This window comes from Sparus aurata, chromosome 3 (assembly GCF_900880675.1).
Source record: "Sparus aurata chromosome 3, fSpaAur1.1, whole genome shotgun sequence".
Taxonomy (NCBI): Eukaryota; Metazoa; Chordata; class Actinopteri; order Spariformes; family Sparidae; genus Sparus; species Sparus aurata.
The window spans coordinates 24,261,829-24,282,037 of record NC_044189.1 but is presented as its reverse complement, the minus strand read 5'-3'; the positions used below and the strand labels follow the sequence as shown (position 1 = coordinate 24,282,037).

Below are 20,209 nucleotides of genomic sequence, written 5' to 3'. Positions count from 1 at the left end.
TGTCTGGAGTTTTCTTGACATTTGTGCAGCGAGACTTGTACATTTGACAAATCATTCTCCTGTTAATAGTTCTGGGAATTATATTCTGTGACTCAACACATTTTACACAAGATTTGGATTTTATTTTTTTTTTTTGTTACAATTAATTTGATTCCTTTAGGCTAAATTAAAACTAAGGATTAAGTATTATTTTCCAGAATTAAATTCATGGCAGCATAGAGGGGGAAAAAAAAAAAGACATAAGGGAGCTAAAATTAATCAAGTAAATGCTGATCATGTAAATAAAGCATTTGTTTGTGATTTCTTTAAATTCTCTGAAAACAGAGAACAGAGTTCGGTGAGAGGCTATATTCCATTATTTCTGATGTTTGATATTTGGGCTCATGACCTGAGAATTTAATACCAATACCAGTCATGTTCTTTGAGAGGACAGAAGAACAACTTGTTTTCAACAGTCCATGTGATGCAGTTACGGAGTCGAGGCTCTGTTGGTCAACTTACCCATCTTCTTGCACAGACACCAACCTCATGGCTGGTAAGCAGTTTATCATTGCACACTATATATATCCTAAAATATATTTTTTAACAGTGGCATACATCCCATTGAGCAGTGCTAAATGCGTAAAAGTTACTGAATTAAGATAATTTGAGTTAGTTTAAAGGGGCACCCCGCCTACTGTTATCATAAAGTTCAGTTTACTTGTCGTGAGAGCCACAACTCAGAATGTGACAACAGTTGCATAATGTGTGGCTCTGGAAGGAGCGGTCCAAAGTCTGAGAAGGAAAGACCCGTTGTGTCATCTGGGGTGTCTCGTTGCCACTTTGAACCCAAACACAATTTCACAAGAAAGCCTGTGTTGCAAACTGGGAGAACTGAATTCGAAAAGGCCAGACGGCGAGGGCCTTACGAAGAGACTGGCATTACGGAAAATAAAGGGTCCAACGTTTTTGGAGCTTAACCCACACCACAGATTAAAGGTCAGGATATGCTACAACTGAAATTGTGCCAATGAATGAAATTGTGCCAATTACCAATGAAGAGACATGTTGAGTTTTTGCTCGTCTTCAACAAATCTGTAAACGGAACAAAAAAAAACACGGTACTATTGTTTCCACGGAGGACGCCGGACAGGGCCGAATGTGCGCCACAAATTCTCTCATTGTGTTTACTTTCCTGGATGGTCTCGAAGCGTCCCCTCCCGAAACACAGCAGGGAGTTGTAATCTCTGCAACATCTGGCCTACTGTTCCACATCAGCCAGCTGGGAGGAAATCAGATCAGATCCGATGAGCCGCGGTCGACACATAAACCCGTGTGACCCCACAGGCTTACATAGACGCACACAGACAAACGATGTGATACACACAAACAAGCTGGGGCACGTAAGCCACGTCGGATAACACACGCAGACACACATGCAAATGAGCGTGTGACGAGGTTGTCATGTGGGTTTCAAAAAAGTGAATGGATGGACCACTGAGGAGAGTGTGTCAGAGTGAGGATGTCATGTGTGCGCCGAGGCACGTGCTGGAATCAGATCACCTACCCACAATCCTCTCACAGCAGAGAGGCATCACTGCCACCTGATCGCGCCTCCTCTCTCTGCACATGTCAGTTAAATACTTTGATTGGATATGCCAAGGTGTAGGCAACCCCGCGAGTTCAAATCAGTTTCTGCGGTTTCTCAAGTAGATGCTGCTGTGTGTCATGCAGGGGATCAATCTGGCAGACTGGCAGGGAAACACCATCCGCAGACACGACGCTCGCTCGCTCGCTCACAGAAGCAGACAGATTATCTGGTTCTGGCAGGTCAGTGTGCTTTAACAGAGCAGGGTGTTAATATGGACCCTTCACTGACATTTGTGCTGATGAAAAACTGTTTTTCCTTCAGTTGGTACCTAAATAAACTATAGACCTCTCCCTCTTTTAAACACAACCAGAGATACAGTAATAGTTTTTTTTTGTTTGTTTGTTTGTGTCTGGCTGTTTTATATAAAGGTGCAAAATTATCTTTTTCTTGGTTCCTTGAAAAAAGCTTTGGAAATATAGCAGTGGCGTAATAGTAGTAAAAGGAAGTTCTACCAAATTGTGATCAAAGTAGGGTTAACTTTTACCACAAGGGGGCAGAAGAACATGAAAACCAGCTGACACAACCATGAACCCAGCTAGCAACATGCTAACATGTTAGCTAACAGCCATCCAGCTGGCTGAGGAACCTTAGCATTCCCCTCATTTAGGGTTTCTGACAGTTTAACAAATATAAGTCCAATATTCATTCCCATTTTAGTGCTTGCTTGCCAACAACTCACAAAAATATGTTTTAGCTTGCTAGCTAGAGACTTAGTTATCATGTTAATGTGTTGACCCTGAAACTAGAACAATTAACAAAAATGGCTAACATTCGATGTTATTTCTGCTCTTCACATGACCCCTGGCCTTTCTTGCATACCATCTACATTTAGTCAGCTGTGCTTTGTTTTCTTTGCAAAATATTAGGCTAATGAATGCAGGTAGCCTACACTTTGAGTAGCCTAGCTATCATAGGTGAGCATACCAATGAGCCTCGGGTGTAAACTTCAAGAAATGCCATTTACTTCATGCGTTGCAAATCGTCCACATGTATGGAATCTGACAAATTGTTTTCATTTCACCATTTCCCTTTTTTTTTAATAAAAAAAATTATTATTTGATTATCTAATGTTGGCATTCAGCCGTTTCCTAGCTAACATGACTGTTTGATAACATCCAGTGCACTTCACCTAAAGACTTAAATAAATGTGTCTAAGATGTGTCTTGACATATTTTTTTCCTATCTTGTTGTCTAGCACCATCAAACAGCAATGTTATCTTGAAAGTGAAGCAAAGCTAATGTTAGCTGTTATCTAATAAAAATTTAATGGGTTATGAATTTTTGATCTACGGAGTTTTTATATTTTTTTAAATTAATCAAGCTGAGAAAGTAATTTAAACATCCATTAAACCCATGTACTGAGCAGGAACTTGCAGGTTGAGCCAGCAGAGGAAACTGTACTGCACACATCCAGTGGGGCTGCACAACCAGGAAGTAAACCCGGAAGCTAGGAACTTTTTTTTGGCATATGCCAAAAATATAACATCCTTGGTATGCACCGGGCCAGCTATTCCCATTGGACTGAACAGGTGCTATCTTTGCCTTCACCAACTAGTTCTATTTTAAATCTGTGCTTCTCATCCCAAGTGTGAAGTCAGCGGAAAATGGTCCCCATTTAAATATGCCTATGGCTGTGTCTCCTACAACTGCAACAACAACTGCTTTTAAATCTAATCAGGTTAATATAAACCATTTAACATTGCTGAGCTGTAGAATAGATGTCATTATAAACACAAGATGTCTATATATAGTGGCTGAAAATGATATCAGTTGAGAAATATAACCTCCCCTGTCCAACACTGAAGAGAGAAGTTCACTTGAGCCCTCTCTATCTTTAACACTTGATATCAGTCCAGCGATTGAACTTTGTCCCTCCTTCTGAGAATCACTGTGCTCTTTTTCTTCCGCTTGCGTAAGGACGCTATGATCGATGGTATCAGTCAGTCATTAATGCACTTGGTTCCTGAGAATTATGTTCTCTGCGTCTGTCTTCCTGGTTAAACATAGTATGCGCTCTCTGCGGCCTTCAGTCCTGCTGACCGTCTGTCAGCAGAGCATTTAATCTGACCGTCGGTGGGGCTGAATGTTAAGGCTGAACTCCTGCCACCAGGCTGTCAGTAGAGCTGCTGATAAAACTGCTTCAAGTAACAAAGCTCCCACGAACACACACACTCACACAAACTCACAGTCAGCGGAGACAGACGGATCCCACACCTCTAAATACAGCCTGCCGAGACACACTCCGTTATTTTAAAACTTTGTGTCTTTGTGACTGTGCCCAAGCAACACCACACACTGACACACACACACACACACTTGCAGACATGCAGGTGGTCTCACAGTACACAGACACTGTTTGGCCATCTGATTTTTCTTTTTTTTATGTCTGACATTGAGACTGTGCGCTGATGCTCTGTTTGTGTGTGCATTTGATTTCACTGAAGGCTTGTTCAGAGCGCTACTGAAACAGTATGTTTGTCCATCTCACACAATGTGAAACCAAGGACTGCCAGAGAGAGCAGGCACGATAGAGCGACAGAGAGAGAGAGAGAGAGGACAGCAAGTCAATTAAAAGTATTTTCATTAGCCGTGACAGGCAGGGTAAAGGCAAACAGGAGAGAGAGGGTATCAAAAAAGAACAACTATTACAGGCATTACAGAGAGAAGCAGGAGCCAGGGCAGTTTAACAACAAATAACCCTGTGAAACTCAAATTATGTGACCAGGAATAGACGGAGCAAATAGCAGCAGGGAAAAAGCCCCGAAATGGATGTGAAAAAAAAACAAAAAAAAACCACTTTGCACTGTAAAGAAGGCAGGACGCAGCTGGAGAGGACCGGGCAACAATATAAGAATTTCTCAGATTATGAAAGAACAGAGATATGAATCGAGTCAGCCACTTTCAGAACACTGTCCTCACTTCTATAGCAAAGTGCAGCCTGGCAGAGCATAAATAAAGTTGGATTGTACAAAACAGGTTACTGGCTGCAAGGACATCAGTGGGGACGGCAGACTTCCTCCCAGGCCACATCCTGTTGGTTCTGAAGGACACTTGCTTTGAACGATCTTAAACACGAGAAGGCGCCTTTGTGGATGTTACCCAAATTTGTTTTGATAAAAACACACAGAAGGAGTCTCCTCAAACGCAAGGCAGAAATCCTGGCAGGAAGGCTCTTTGTTTCTAAAGCAATCAGCAGCTGTAGCCTGGATCTCTTTCCAAATGAGGTAAACTAGTCAAGAGAGTGACAATACACATTCATTGCTGGCTTTTAAAGGAGCAGTTCATTGATTTTACTCGCCGAAGTCAATTTACTGGTCATGGGGAGTGTAAGTCAGACTGTGAAAACGGTTGGATCACGTCTGCGGTTAATCTGGATAAATAATGGCCAACTCTGAGAAAATATTTCACCTTGGGCGTAGAGAAGACAAACAATTGTATTAAAGTCCCAGTCCAAATGCACAAAATGGCCATTTCTACATATTGTCATAGCGCAGTCGCAGAAGAATTGTGTTTTTGGAGAACGTCTGAAATCACGTTGGCCACATGGGGGCAGTGGAAATAAGCTGTGCACACAAAAGGGACATCTCCTTACCTTTTTAATTAGCAAACGTAAATGCAGCAGTTGCATACACATCCAGCTGACAGAGCAGCATTAGCATTCATTTGGAGGCTGTCTGAGGAATGAGAAATATTCGCTCTCTTTTAGCTCTGATTTTGATCTCTACCATCTTCTGAGGAGAATATCTGGTTCTTTAGCAGCTAAGCTATTTGCTAACTATGTTGTTGATTGATTGGCAGGTTGCTACACTGGGTCTTTAGACCTTTTATATATGAAAACAGATGCCTAATGCTGAAAATGATGCTGATCACAGAGTAAAGTTGCGGGGCATTAACCAAAACATTGAGCTGAAAGACGCTAAAATGGAAACTGACGAGTTGGATGATAATTCTCTCTGGGATTCATGTGATATGTATTGATTAAGAAATATTGATTATAGCTAGTTTAAAGTGAAGATAGTTTGATCTTTCATGCATCAAGTTTGACCATTCTTTTCAACCTCTGTGTTTGATGGGTCTGTTTACTATGTTTCCAGCTTCAGCATGGTGTCATGAATGATATATATTGAAATTAGTCATCTATATACACAATTAAATGTAAATACTTGGGTTCTGCTTTTTTAAATCAGTGTACACACACAGTTGGGAAGGCATGGAAATTTGCCTGGTGACAGGCTTGTGTCTCAGACCAGATTTAGTTATGCAGAATCAATAGTTTCAGTGAAGAGGGAGAAATTACCAGCTTTACAGAATTTTATGAATCAGCTGCACTTCAGTGTCAGTCCCGGTGATGTCACTGATGAGATGACTCAATGTAAAAAGCCTCAGTGCCTCTTTGGATCCATTTCATTCCTTCTGCGGGGTTGAAGAGAAGTCATCACATCCACAGCTTTTCCTGTGCTGCGTCTGCAGTGAATAAGCAACCAGCTGGCAACCTCCAGCTCTGGTTCTGTTAGCCTTTTCTGATGCACTCAATCAGAATTAAAGCGCTGCGATCATTAGGCTCAGACGCCTTTGGTGTAATGTGAGAGCTGCAAGGTGCCGCGAAGTGCTCTCACTGCATAAAGACCGACAATTTCTGGAGCTCTGGGAAAATGACTGCACCTTTCAGACCATCGGTTGAATATTTTTTTTTTTTTATTCACAGCATAGTTGTGTTGCACAGACATCATTGAAATATTGTCTTTTTTTTTATCGTGCAAATGTCAGCCGAGCTGCCAACTGTGGTATAAATGCATCTCTGGACTGTAAATATCATCCGTCACTCAGAAGCAGACCATAATTGTTTGGTCCAGACGGGAGGGGAGGGGGGCTGCCTGATCTTGATGCATGCATCCAATTACACTAGTGGACCGTCGCATGAAAAATGACCACAACTGTACGGGGCCTTCTGCACTGAGGTGATGGATACCTATAGTGTTAAGCAAAAAAGAGTGACGCTGGTCCTGGAAAGCCTCCTGCAGGACTCACTCCATGTCCATTCACATCATGATTTATATTCCTGAACTGGGGTGCAATTACACTTTTTTAGGACGTTAAATGAATCTGAATCATCGGCGAAATATCAGCTAGCTCTTGCGAATAAGGAAGAGATATCACTGCTAGCTTTTAAAACCCAGCTCTTGATGCTTTGGCTGCACAAACCCGTATGTGGTGGGACTGATTAAAGATAAATGGATAGGGTGCCAGCAGCAGTGCAACAATGTGAGCGCACACACCTTTTATGTGCAGTTATTTCAGGCCTTCGAGCTTCAATTACATCCAAACTGAGTATGAAGGCTCCTCTCACTTTTCTCACTTTTCCTAATGAAAATGATTTTGTGGCCATGTGACTGAGTGGGTGACAGAAACACGTTGGATTAAGCCTGCAAGCTTATTCAGCGAGCATTACGGACAGAGTCTCAGGCACGGTGTGTGTGCACGCTTCAAACCCCCAGAGGCTGTGCACATGTAGATGCTGCTGAATGTTCCTCGCTGCCTTGACAAGCAGCCAGCCAGCGTCTTCAAGAAAACAAACAACCCATAATTACCCCGTCCAACCACAGCATCACTTCCTGCAGGTCGCCGATCCAAAAGGCTCAGTCTCCCTGGCTACCCTGTTGCCCGGGAGACAGTTCGGGTGGGCCGGGTCGATGTCTCAGAGATGACAGAGATGAGGCAGAGGTAACAGTTGGCTGGTAAAGGCCAGGTTGATCAGTGCTTAAAATAATATATCTACAGCTGATCAGCTCCCTCCTCCATTATATGACTAAACTGTAGCCTTTACTAGCATCTTACACCTTCTCCATCCTGCTGTTGGAGACATTCATTTGGAATAAAAAGCCACAGGTGTTCAAGTTCTAACAAGTGTATTTCCAAAGCAAGTTTTGATTAAATATCAGTATTTACATCCAAGTGTTATTGCTATGTCTTCTTCTTTCTTGCCTTTATGGCACATAACTGAGCTTATTTGCGCTTCATTGCCCAGCATACGAACCCACTCATACACAAACTGCTCCATAGGCGCCACTCAAACCACACAGGCGATCTTGGCGGGGAACTGGAACCTATAATCCAGCACACATCAGGATACAATTGGAGCAAACTACACGTTTCACATGTTGCTTTATCAGATTTGCCCTGTGCTTGATCACAATCGGTTGTTGCTTTAAATAGCGATGTGCTGATTACTGTACAGAACCATAACAAAGAACAGACAGAAGAATGAACAGATACAGAATACCTTCCTCAGACGTCCTGCCAGACTTTGTAGTCAGTAAAAGGTCACATATTATGCTCATTTCTTTTTTTATTTTGAGTGTCTACTAGAAAATGTTCTAATAAAAATGTATTGCATCTTATCTAATAGCATGAACAATCACAGTAGAGAATCAGTGTGATAAAACAACTGACAATTCCACAAAATGTCACATAAAGAGGACGACAATCGAATCAAAAACACTGGCGCCTTTGCTCCAGCTATTTTTGCAAACTAACATATTCACAGGCATGCAGGACCAAGTTGTTTAACTCATGTCAAAACAGAAGGCCTATTTTTAGTCCAACACACATCTCTGACCCTATTCTGTCACTGCAGTTGTGACTTAGCGGAAGGCTGAGTGTCATGCTGCTCTTAAAGCATCACTGTCCAGGTCTCCTGAGTAGGTCATCCAACTCAATATGCATGCGAGGGCACTTTGTGTGGGACTCACTGTTACTCCTCTGCAGAGGAGATGTGAGCGGGCTGTTGCTGTGCTGCCACCTGCTGGCCGGCCTGCTTCCGAGCCTCTCTGGAGAGGTGAGGAAGTTTCCGGAAAAACACATCAGCCCTTTGCCCTATTTGCTTCTCCCTCATATCTCAAACAGAGCGGGTGAGGGGTCAGGAAAAGAACATTCTGTGTATTTTGCCCAGACCTCCACACAAAACAAGAAATTCCCATGAGAGATTGTGTTGTTTTTTTATCGACAAGAGTTGCTCAAGGACTGAAAAAAAAAGTGAGCAAAACAGACTGCATCTGGCATTTATTTACACAACATCTTAACAGGAGGCTGGTGGCATCGTCTGACCTTTCACCCCAAGCCTTAGGGAGTGTTTGATAGAGTGTTCTCAGTCAGTGATAAGTCTCTCTTCAGATTCAAGTGCGTGACAAAGAGGCTTACAGATAAACGGTTGTCACTGAGTCATAGCTTTGGGTTAGTTAAGCTCCGTGCCCTCCAGCGTGCGGTCTGAATGAGGGGGCTCTCGCTGCTTTGTGCCCAAACCTTCACTTTTCCTCTCTGTCCTAGCGAGAATCTGAAGGACTGTCTGGTTGAAGTCTTCCGGCTGGTCAGCGAAAACGTAATGACCAGCTCCCCTGATCACCTGACAAACACAAAACACAGAGTGTCATACAGGAGAGTCGTTTAGAGGCGAGACTGTCGCGGTTCATACGCCAACACGTTTGCATGGATTTATCTCATGAATATTTACTGTCAAACGCTGTTCTGTAAGCAAAAGTGTATGCAAATTGAGTGTATTCATTCAATTTGAAAATGAATTTTTAAGGGACAGTCACCAAAAAATTTAAAATGCTGTACATATTTCTCATTTTACCCTTATTGCTGTTTACCCATTGGGGTTGTTTTGCTGTGAGTTGCCAAGATTTGGAGCTAACGGCCGTAGAGACGTCTGCCTGCTCTCTGAAAATAAAGTAACTAGATGGCACTTGGCTTGCGGTGCTCAAAGTGTGAAAAAATACATTTGAAAAACTCAAAGACAAAAGGTCTCTTTCTAGAAATCATGACCCAGTTACTGAAAATAAAACACATACTTTGTTGTGAACAGCTTCATGTAGGGAACTATTTTCTTTCTACCAAACTGCACCTGCCAACCGTGTCACCGCAGAGATGACATCCACTCATGGATGTGAGGCTCGCTAAATAAGCTAGCTAACATTACAGCTCAGTTGTGTAGGATGTCACTGATGTTTATGTCCATGAGTATATGAATGCTTCCTTCCTCGTGGTGAAAATGCTTCCTGCACCAAACACAAGAGACATGAGGCTGATATCTACCAGACCTGGCAACTCACATAAAAATAATCAAGATTAATGAATAGTACTACAGGTAAGAGGGAAAAAATTTGTATTTTTGTGTGAACTGTCCCTTTAAAATGTTGGGATCCACATAAACAAAGCAAACTGAGATCATATTTTGCCATGGATATTTCTTCAAAACCACATACTGGGAAGAATTGACATGAAAGTGAAAATAAATTCGGCCTACGGAACCCACCCTGATTTCAACATCCGGTCTGGTTTTCTTGAACGCGTACCCAGAGTCACTGTCAATGCTGGAGCGTGACCCGTAGATGAAGGAAATGGGAATGTCGGCCTGGACCTGGCCGATCCTCTCCAGCATGGGCCTCTTAGCCCAGCCGTAGGGAATGGTCATGTTCTTAAAGGCCGTCTCACCACTGACACACAAAGACATAATTTGAGATATGCATGATGTTCTTTGAGAGGAATAGAACATCAGCACATGTCGCATGCTCACCTCGGAGTCTGGGCATTCAGATGGTAGATGTAGTCAGACACTGTGTTGTCGTCAAAAACAGAAGAGTATTTCTGCTTAAAGTCTGATCTGATTGTCTGGACCAGCATCGGACCTGCGAAAACAGAAATTAGAAAACAAGGATAATTTCGGATTTACTTCCAGATATTAGTTCCAGACCACTGAGGAGAGAAATGGCAACTTCTTCCAACCTCTGCAATTTGTCATATTTTGTGCCACGCAGGTTTAACCAGATAATATTTAGGAAAAGGACACAATATCTCTGTTTCAGAGCGAGACTGACTTTTCAGAAAGTCTTTTAAAAGCAGATGAAGGAAAAGTGGCTGACGGGGAAAAAAACAAACCTTCAACATGTCTGTCTTTTTCAGTTCAATGAAAACAATCAAAGCGATGACAAGGCAGAGCCACAGGGACCCGAAGCTACAGCTTCTGTGTTAGGATGCAAAAGTCTTTACAGGAGTGTATCTTTAATGCGGAAGAAAAACATATGAAAACAATCTGACAATACAACTAGCATGAAGTGGTAAAGTCATCACAGTCATGTTCTTATTTCTTTACACTAATTAAATCAAAGGTCCGCTTTTAATTTTTCTGTATTTTGATGTTTTTAAATGTATAAACTTAATCATCCTTAGAAAGCCACAGCTTAAATCTGTCTACTGAACATAATACTATAATAATAGAACGTAGAGTGTGTGCTGACCTAGAGGTCCGGCCAGCCTGAGTCCAGCCAGAGGGTTAAAGGGGCTCATGACCGCCCCCATAGCTCTGATCCACACTGGGATGGAGTTGTGGTTGGGATTCTCTGGACGAGCTGGGAACCCCCACGGCTCCACCAGCAGCAGGTGTTTCACCCTGCACACATGCACGCAGTGACTTAATAAACGTACAAATACAACTTGAAATTTACATTACAAATACACATTTATTTGTTCACAAGTGTAAGCGAGTACATAAAAAAGGCAGATCCCTAATGCAGGAAGTTGTTTAACCACTTAACTAACACCGTTCCAACATAGGAACACCCTTTGTAAGAACGAATAGTTTTTTTGCAAACAGTTTTAAGCATCAGATCTTAACAGTATATACTCACTGTTGGAAAGCTGAGACAGTCGTGATTATTTTAAGCCCAAAAAAGTTATTTCCAGACCATCTAATAGCCTTCTAAACTCACCATGACACAACATCAGAAAGAGCCCTCTACCGCAAAAAGCAAGAATGCCTTCGGAGTGTTCCCTTTTTCCACAGCTACAACGTCATGCCACAATTTTTTTTTCACAGTTCGCCAAGAGTCCATAGAATGGGAATATCCATGTCATTTTACCCAAAACTAGCTACAAGTGTTGAACAAGCAAGAAACCCCAGGGTCTTAGCTTTCATTTGAGACCAAGATTATGTTTCTAGGTAAAGGGGTTCTCAAGTTATAAGCCTTTGAATCTCAGTAGGCGCTCTTGGAAAAAGAGCCAAATGCACGGACATGCCTTTAGAAAAAAAATTGTGAAAAATCAATTTTTCTGTGGCTATGGCCTAATTGTGTCTGCTGTGTCCTTAGATCTTAGTCAGTTTATCAGTGGCGGTTCTAGACCAGTTTTAATAGGGGGGCCAGGTTGGGGCCGGCTTTTTTGTTAGGGGGCACATACAACCCGGAAAAAAGGATAAATCCCTCATTCAGACAAAGCAGTGTTTACAATTTCAGCAATTTTGATTGGGTAGTAAACTGCTGAGACACTTTATTTCTGCCTTTCCCTTCAGAACAAAATCATAGCAAGAAATCTGTCATTGTATTATTAATGCAGACTCCCTGTCAGGGGGGCCACAGGGGGGTCCAGACTCAGAGTTACGGGGGCACTGGCCCCTGTTGGCCCCCCCCCCCCCCAGAACCGCCCCTGCAGTTTATTGACATTTGAATTGGACGAAAACCAAAACCTGTGTTCCAACCTCTGTAACTCTGTGTCAGTATGTCATAGAATCACACTTACTCTTCTAGAAAAAACTTGAGGGTGTTACCTTTCCAATGGTACCAAGCACTCAAACTATGTGGGAGCTGTCATGCTTTTAATTTCGGTATGTCATTTTGGAAAAAGAACCTTAAAATGGGGGCGTTCATTAAGTGGTTAAGCGATGCTTCCATCCTCTCACCCACAGACACACAGACACACACACACACACACACACACAAAAGCACCTGTGTGGGTATTTGAGTGTGTAGGCAGCAGACAGGTATCCTCCGAGGTTGTGTCCCAGCAGCACCATCTCCTCCAGTCCAACCTTCTCCCTCCACTCCTCCAGGGCTGTCATAAACTGCTCCTCTGCCCCCTCTGGGTCACTTGTGAACTGGGGGTGGCTGCTCCTGCCGAAGCCCAGCAGGTCCAGAGCGTAGACCGGTCCGCCGCTGGAGAGAGAGTCAAAGTTTTGGGCCCAGAGGGCAACCCCGCCTCCGAAGCCATGCAGCAGGACCAGGGGGGGCCTGGACTGAACTGAGGGCTCTGGGACGAAGCTTGGCTGGGTGGAAAAAGCTAAGGTCCACAAATAGTTGCCGCTGGATATCCGGACATGCTGTCTGGAGAAAGGCCGCTTCACACCTGCAGTACAGGGGAGAAGTATGGGATAGATGGAGAAAGGAGCAGAAGGGGAAATGTGACTCATCCTGACTGCTTCACAATGATTTGTTTGTTCAATTAGCACTCTTTGTATTTCTGACCCTTTTTATAAGAAGAAGGAGAAGAAGAAAAAAATCACTCATAAGTGGGTCAACAGTTCTTTAAGACACACTTACTCTTGAGCATTTTTTCTTCCGCATCTTTAAGCTGCGAGGGAGACGTGGGGCACCAGGAGGGAAGCCAACTTAATATCCAGGAGCTGTGACTCACACAGGGAACATGCAACCGAAGCAGGCACACAGAACACATGAAGTACATGCAAACAGACAAAAACAAACTGTGAACTGAACTTTGACCTCGTGACAGTTCCTGCTATCTGTGCTGCTGGTGTGCAATCTATAAAAGACTTCTCTGAATCTGAGTTTTTGTAATAATTGGAAGTCATGCAGGCAGTAAACAAAGTGAAGCCCAGACTCTGTTTGTTATTACAGAACTTCATGCCCTATTCCCAATAAAATAGCCACTGTCAATTTCATACCGACTTGTTTTTATTCTACACTTTAAACGACTACTAGGAAATATTAGGCGGAACAGTCACATCAAATGCACTAAAAGACAGTTTGGTGACACAAATTCGATGTTTGTAACAGACACGTCGGCAGAGATTTCATGAACGACTTAAATAAGGTTGTTCTTTTATCTTTTATTCTATAAGAACAACAATCTGTCAAGGGAACACTTTGTTCCCCGAACTAAGCAGATGAAACGGTACATCTGAACTGGTATTCAACGACATTTGGATATTTGACAGTGACCCAGTTTACATTAAAATAGCGACATTTTGACGGAGGTTTGGATTGTTTTCGGCAGAGCTCGAAACTAAAGATACCGTCTCGCTGTTCTGATTCTGGTTCAACAACACAGCGTGGTTACTGTCAGCGTAAAGCGGAAGAAGACACAACATGCGAAGTCACATAACTAACCACGGGTGGAGGATAACGGAGGTAAAAGCGTTGGTAAAGGTGAAAAACTCACCTCTGCTCTGTGGCAGGCTGGATCTCCTCCGCCATCCTTCGCATGGTGTTTAATTGTGTTCTCGCGACCATGACAGAAAGTAGTGACACTCCGTTTATGCTGCGTTCCCGTACATCTCGTAAAGAATTACATAGAAGTTGATCTCTATCCCCCATGTGTCTGTTGAATATGTGATTAAATTAGATTTTGATGTGGTTGTGAAAACCTCGATTCTTTTTAGTTTAGTTTTAGTAATTTCGGCAATTTTAGGAGTTGGAGGTGTTCCACGGGGCTTGTCAGTTGTATTTCCAATTGTCCCTGAAGGCAGCAGCATGATGTGAACCTGGTCCTCGGCTCAGGTGGGCTAGTTACAGGTAAAAGTGCTGCATTTATGTTGTTCTAGTGTGCCGGCAGAAATGTCCCATCTCTGCCGCCTTCATGAAGATGAAGACGTGGATTCTGAAGCATTAAGAAGCGTTTCGGCCCTGAGACAAAATGTGAACGATGTGCCAAAGTTAAGATACACAGCTGACCTCCAGTGACTTCATACGACAAAGGTAATATTTTATCAAAAGAGAAACTTTGGCCCCCACGACCCAAAATAAGAATTAGGAATGATGCAACATTAAACATTAAAAGAGTGAGTCGAAATACAAGAAAAAGTGGGGGATTGTGGGGTTAAGTTAGCTATTAGCATGTCAGTTAGCATCACCTGTTACGATTAAGGTTTCCGTTAAAACTTAATAAATTGAGCTTAATATACAGCCAGCTAACTCTAGCTGTTTATGCTGTTAAGTTCACATTTTTATTTTTATATCTGGCACATGCAATATTTTACCTGAACATTACTACGGTTAATGCTGGAATTATGCACCAGCTAAATATTTTCAAGGATAGGCGGAATATAGCATTTTGGCTAGCTTTGATATCCTGAAGCTCAGTGGTGGTCCTAGCTTGCACATTGCACATATGAGGGACCCGCCTCCCCTGCTGAACTCCTGGAACGGGCTTCTGCATGGGCCACTGTATTTTACATTTTACATAATTAATCTTCACTAAGCAACTGGTGGGAGCACTTGCTTAAGCTGCTGTAATTATGATAAAAACAAACATAAAAACACCAAAGATAAAGTCTAAATAATTACTGGTTGAATAAATTGTCCTGTACTTGTACTGTCTTTCGTTGTACTGTTGTTGTTATGTGCGGTGTCCTTGAGTGCTTTGAAAGGCGCCTTCAAATAAAATGCATTATCATCATCATTATTATTATTATTATTATTATTATTGTTATTATTATTATAAACTGACACTGCCTGGAGGGGCTGAAAAATAAATCTAAATGTGCCTTTTGGGTCTAGTTCAATGACAAACCAAGTCAGATGACTTTGGCCTTCCTCAAGCTAATATCTTGGCTGACAGACAGAAAAACACAAAGAGATTAAACCTTTGCTTATCTGCATGCGTTTCTTATTATAATTAAAGATAAGATAAGATGATTTAAGATCAGAGGCAAAGTTAATTTCATGTCATTATCAAGGATTTGAGTGAACAGTATGATCCTGGCTGCTGCTATAGGAATAGCACCCTTTTCTGTTTTTGTTTTACTTTATAGTCTTACCTTGAATCTCATTAATTCTTAAAAGGAGGTTTATCTTTAAGATTTACAGAGGTTTTATCCTCAGTAAGGTCAGAAGCATCCCTCAAGAAATATTCCTTCAGTAGTCAGTGAATTATTTTTGACTTTTGGTGATGTTGGGAAAGGAGAACTATCTAATGAACCCAGGCCATCGTAAGATTTGAACTAGTCCACAAACATAACAGACATCATGAAAGTAAGACAAGAATGTACATTTGACCGCCTTTACTGAGGTATTCTTTTCTCCAACATGGTCTACCTGTATTTTATTACCTTTTAAAGACAGTGATGATTTGAAGAACAGCTGCTCTGCGTATGAGATGATTAGTGATTTTCTCTCTCACAGGTCAAGGACGATTTGAAGATAGCCCTGCCAGTCCTGGTCCACAAGGTGGCGTACTTGTGTTCTATTAGTATACACACACACACACACACACACACACACACACACACACACACACACACACTCCATCTCTGGCTGCTTTGTCCTTCATTCTTCAAACATCATTTTCCTCTCATCCCACCTACTTCTGCTGGCTCTTGGACTATGGGCTGACTGAGTGGTTCATTTCCTTTGCTCTCATAGATGCACACACTCTCTGTGTGTTACTGTCCGTTCACTCTGCTGAGCACTCAAAATTTCATAAGCAAGTAGACAATGAGGCTGTAGTCAAGCCCATAGAGGAGCAACGTTAGTGTAAGACAGTAGCTGTCTGGAGACCAGTAACTGGATGAAGCTTTTAGTGGGGAGCATAAAGCTGCGGCATGGAGCTGGCCCACTCACTGAGTCTTGCAAATGAATGCTTGTCATGCTAGCTAGAGGTAACACAGTTAATCCTCTTTTTCTTCTTTTATCAGAGGCTCGAAATCAGTAACCCGTGATCCGGCAGTAAATTGACTTAGGGAAGAATCTGTTGAGTCTCATCAGTTCTGGGACAATCAGGAGGAAGAGGCAGAGCCAAAGCAGTTTAGTCTAAATTGTTTGATTGTGTAATCTTATTTTCCTTGGAGGTGTGAATGGTGCCAACTCAGGTAGCACTCTGCTGTGGTGGGCGCAGGCATCCTATGGCGGTCGTGGCATGCAGAATTATGCTTTTATCCGGTGACAGTAATGCTTAAGAATCTTGCTCAAAGTCAGAAAAAACATAAAAATCTGCTTGGATTTAAGTCGTCTGGAATTTGACCATAACACTGAGTCCACGTTCCATAATTCATGCTAGTTTTTAACAGTCTTTGTTTGTTCACACTGGAACAGTGATAAAAATGAATTGATAAGTTCACCCAAATATACAAATTCTGTCATTATCATCATCATTAAAGTCGATTAAAGTTTCACAGTGCAAAAAAACATTTCTGAAGCTTCACAGCAAAACAGCATTGGAGCTTTCTCTTCAGTTTTCGGTCTTAACTGTATGTTATATGATACCAGTCTTACCTCTGATTTAAGCTAAGTGGTTATCCACCTGGAGGTTATTGTAAACACATTTTTTGGTTGGTTCTATAGGAAGATCATGACATTAAAGATTTCTCCATTCTAATCAAGTGGCCTAGTAAGCCATCATAGTATCACTTCAGGACCAAGGAGCTGAAGCAGCTCAATGGAATTCAGTCATTCATTTCATTATGTATACCTGTACACGTGTGAGTGCCTTCTGCGAAAAAGGATTTTAGGTTAATTTAGACATGACACACGCTTCCTGTCCATGTGACACGAACGGTGGTGGATAATGTGAGCAAAGTTAACCTGACATTGCGGTTTACGCCTAAATACAAAGCAGATGAGGAACAAATTCAACCCACACAGGCATTTTCAATTAAGCCTAACAAGGCCCAGTTTGCTGTGTGTGAACAGACTCTCCCACCAGATTTGTAGCAGGCGTTTATTTATGCCTTCATCATTTTTATTAGTGCGTGAAGTTTGGTGACCTCATGTAGTCCAGCTACACCTGACCTAAACCTAAACAGGAGGTGTTCTCAGCCAGAGGAATCGAATGAGGAGCCTATGAGGGTGTTCAGGACCCTAATTAATCGTAATAAGATAAAATTAGTAATATATGTTATCTATATCATAGTCTTGGAGACTCAATCATCTTTTTTGTGTATGTCTATAGATTAGTATGTGTGTTGGTCAATGGCAAAAAGGACAGGGAGGGAAGGAGATCGAACACGCCGCTGTTATATTTTCCATCACTGCGTGTGGGTGCTCGTGTGTGCTGTCCGTCTATTAGACGCTCAGAGTGCACTGTTCTGGGGTCAGGCGCTATTAGGTCTGATTAGCATAACGCAAACCCACAGTAAATCAGTCCGTTAGCTGTGAGCACAAACCTCACTCTCTCGTGAGTTTTTTTTGGGCCATGGCCCAGTGCAGTATGGGTAATAAGAGTGACCAAGCTGTTAGCAGAAGATAGAAAGGGGATGGAGGAGAGGCGGTGGGTCTGTCTGGTTGCTAGGATACGCGGCCGGCGCCAACAGCGGATATGATTTATAATGGCCAGTCTCCCTGTCTCGCTTTCCCCGCTACTTTCCTCCTTCCTCTCCTCCCTCTCACTTTTCCACTGACTCTCTCCATCCTCTACCCTCAATTCTATCCTCAGCATCTCTACGGGTCTATTAACCGGCTCTGTCTGACTGATCTGAGTACTTACTGCCGGCATTAGTAAGGGCTATTATTTCTATGGGTGTTCCTGATTTTCCTTCCATCATGAGCATGCTGAGATAAATCCAAAGCAACTTCAGTTTATTTGGCATTTACGACAAATCTCATTTCGGTCCATCTCTTTTCAGTCTCATGGGTCGAACATACACAGTGTAATCTTGCTGCCGCAGTAACATCTGTGTGTTTATGTGTTAGTGTGCGTTTTTCACTTGATCTTGCACAAGCTGCACCCACATGAATGGACAATATTGATTCTTAGAGACTTGAACCACCTCGGGATGTGAAAATCTTCAGGGACAAAGTCAGGGCGAGGAGAAGGAGTCAGGAGGCCGTGTGAGGATAGGAGACAAAAGGGGGAATGGAGGGCCATTTATCAGATGAAAGGATGATGTACAAGTATTTAGTCACCCATTGTTGAACTATCTGAAACAGGTTTATCAGAGCAGATCTTAGAATATTTAGTTTAGTTCTCTGAACATATTTTATTTGTGTTAAGGTGATTTAGGAGATTTGTCTCAGAGCAGTATTCAGACTATCACAAGACACTGAAGCTTTCTGCTAGAAGACAGACTGATACAATTACTTTTGGGTTAGTGGCTCCTTCTAGCAGAGAGACAGAGGATGAACTGCGGAGTTTGTTGTTGACTTTGCTTTAGATTTAGCTGTGGGCAGATGACACTGGTTAACTGCTATCTGATATTCATGCAGACGTATCTGCCAATATCCGTCTATTTGCCATTTTCTTTCAAATTAATCAAATTCAGCCTCAACAAGTTTTTCCAAAACAGCGCCAGTTATACAAAAAATCTCACTGGGACCTATTTTCTGCTGAAGAAATCAGTCCTTACAAAACTACAACCTTTCTATCCATCGATTAGCTGTAACCACTAACCTGTGTAAGGCCATTGGGGGCTGGAGCCAATCCCAGATGTCATTGGGCGAGCGGCGGCGTACACCCCGGACAGGTTGCCAGTTCAACTCAGGATAGACATAAAGACGCAGACAACCATCACACCTTGGTGCACATAGAAATCCTCAGCCAGGAATTGAACCAAGGACACTCTTACTATAAGGCAACATTACCGCACTAAAGTTGGGACGCTGAATGTGAATATAAACACATAAACATAAATAAAACTGAATGTGATTATTTGCTAATCATCTCGACAAATATTCAACTGAAAACAGTACAATTACACAGTACATTTTATGGATGACCTCACCAACATGATTTTATTTTTGTGAACACATTCTTTTTCTGAATTTGATGGCAGCAATACATTTCAAACACGCCGGGACAGGAGCAACAACAGACAGATAACGCCCAAAGGCTCAGTTGGGGCAGCGTTCACCACTTTGTCAAACACATAATTGTATGAAGAACATTAATACATGGGCTCAGCAACACTTGGTGAAACTGTTGTCTGTAAACAAAGTTAGGTTGTAAATGATGGGGGTTATCCAGAGTAACAGGGACACTTTCAGGAGATTACTTTTCAATTTTCAAAAACACGATCCTGTAAAAAATACCAGTTCAGAATGGTGAGAGAGAATAATGTTTGGTCTGAAATGTGTTAACTGACTCCTTAATAGAGCTGCAACAATTAGTCGAGTAATGGAGTAGTGAATCAATGGAAAATTAGCTGCCAGCTGTCTTGATAACCATTTAGTTGTTTCAGTCATTTTCTGAAGAAAGGATGTCGAACATTAAATGATTACAGCTTCTTAAATGTAAAGGATGTACTTCTGTTGTGTCATTTATGATGATTGAATTTATCTGGGTTCTGCACTGTTGGTTGGACAAAAAAAGCAATTTATATATGTCACTCCTCAAAACTGTAATGAGCATTTTTATTTTATTTTACTATTACTTTTAGTTTTTTTAGTTTATTTATTTATTATTATTTTTTTTACATTTTACAGACAAAACAGATTAACTGATATTACACTGAAAATACACATTAGTTGCTGTCAATGCAGGCCAATGTGTATGTAGTGTGAGGAGCTAAACAACCTGAACTGGATTTATGGTTGACACAAGACTTCAGCTGCTAATAGCACCTTCAGACACACGTGTTGCACG

General features: G+C 42.0%; 1 protein-coding gene across 1 annotated transcript; it reads right to left on the bottom strand.

Moving 5' to 3' along the window:
* Nucleotides 1-7,519: 7,519 nt before the first annotated feature.
* Nucleotides 7,520-13,983, bottom strand: abhd5b (abhydrolase domain containing 5, lysophosphatidic acid acyltransferase b). Its single transcript, XM_030413137.1, has 7 exons — nt 13,856-13,983; nt 12,997-13,079; nt 12,406-12,802; nt 10,924-11,075; nt 10,203-10,314; nt 9,942-10,122; nt 7,520-9,029 (listed from the first exon to the last, which is right to left on the bottom strand). Exons 1-7 carry the CDS (start codon nt 13,924-13,926, stop codon nt 8,862-8,864), a joined length of 1,164 nt encoding a protein of 387 aa, XP_030268997.1. The 5' UTR covers nt 13,927-13,983; the 3' UTR covers nt 7,520-8,861.
* Between the last annotated feature and the right edge of the window lie 6,226 nt (nt 13,984-20,209).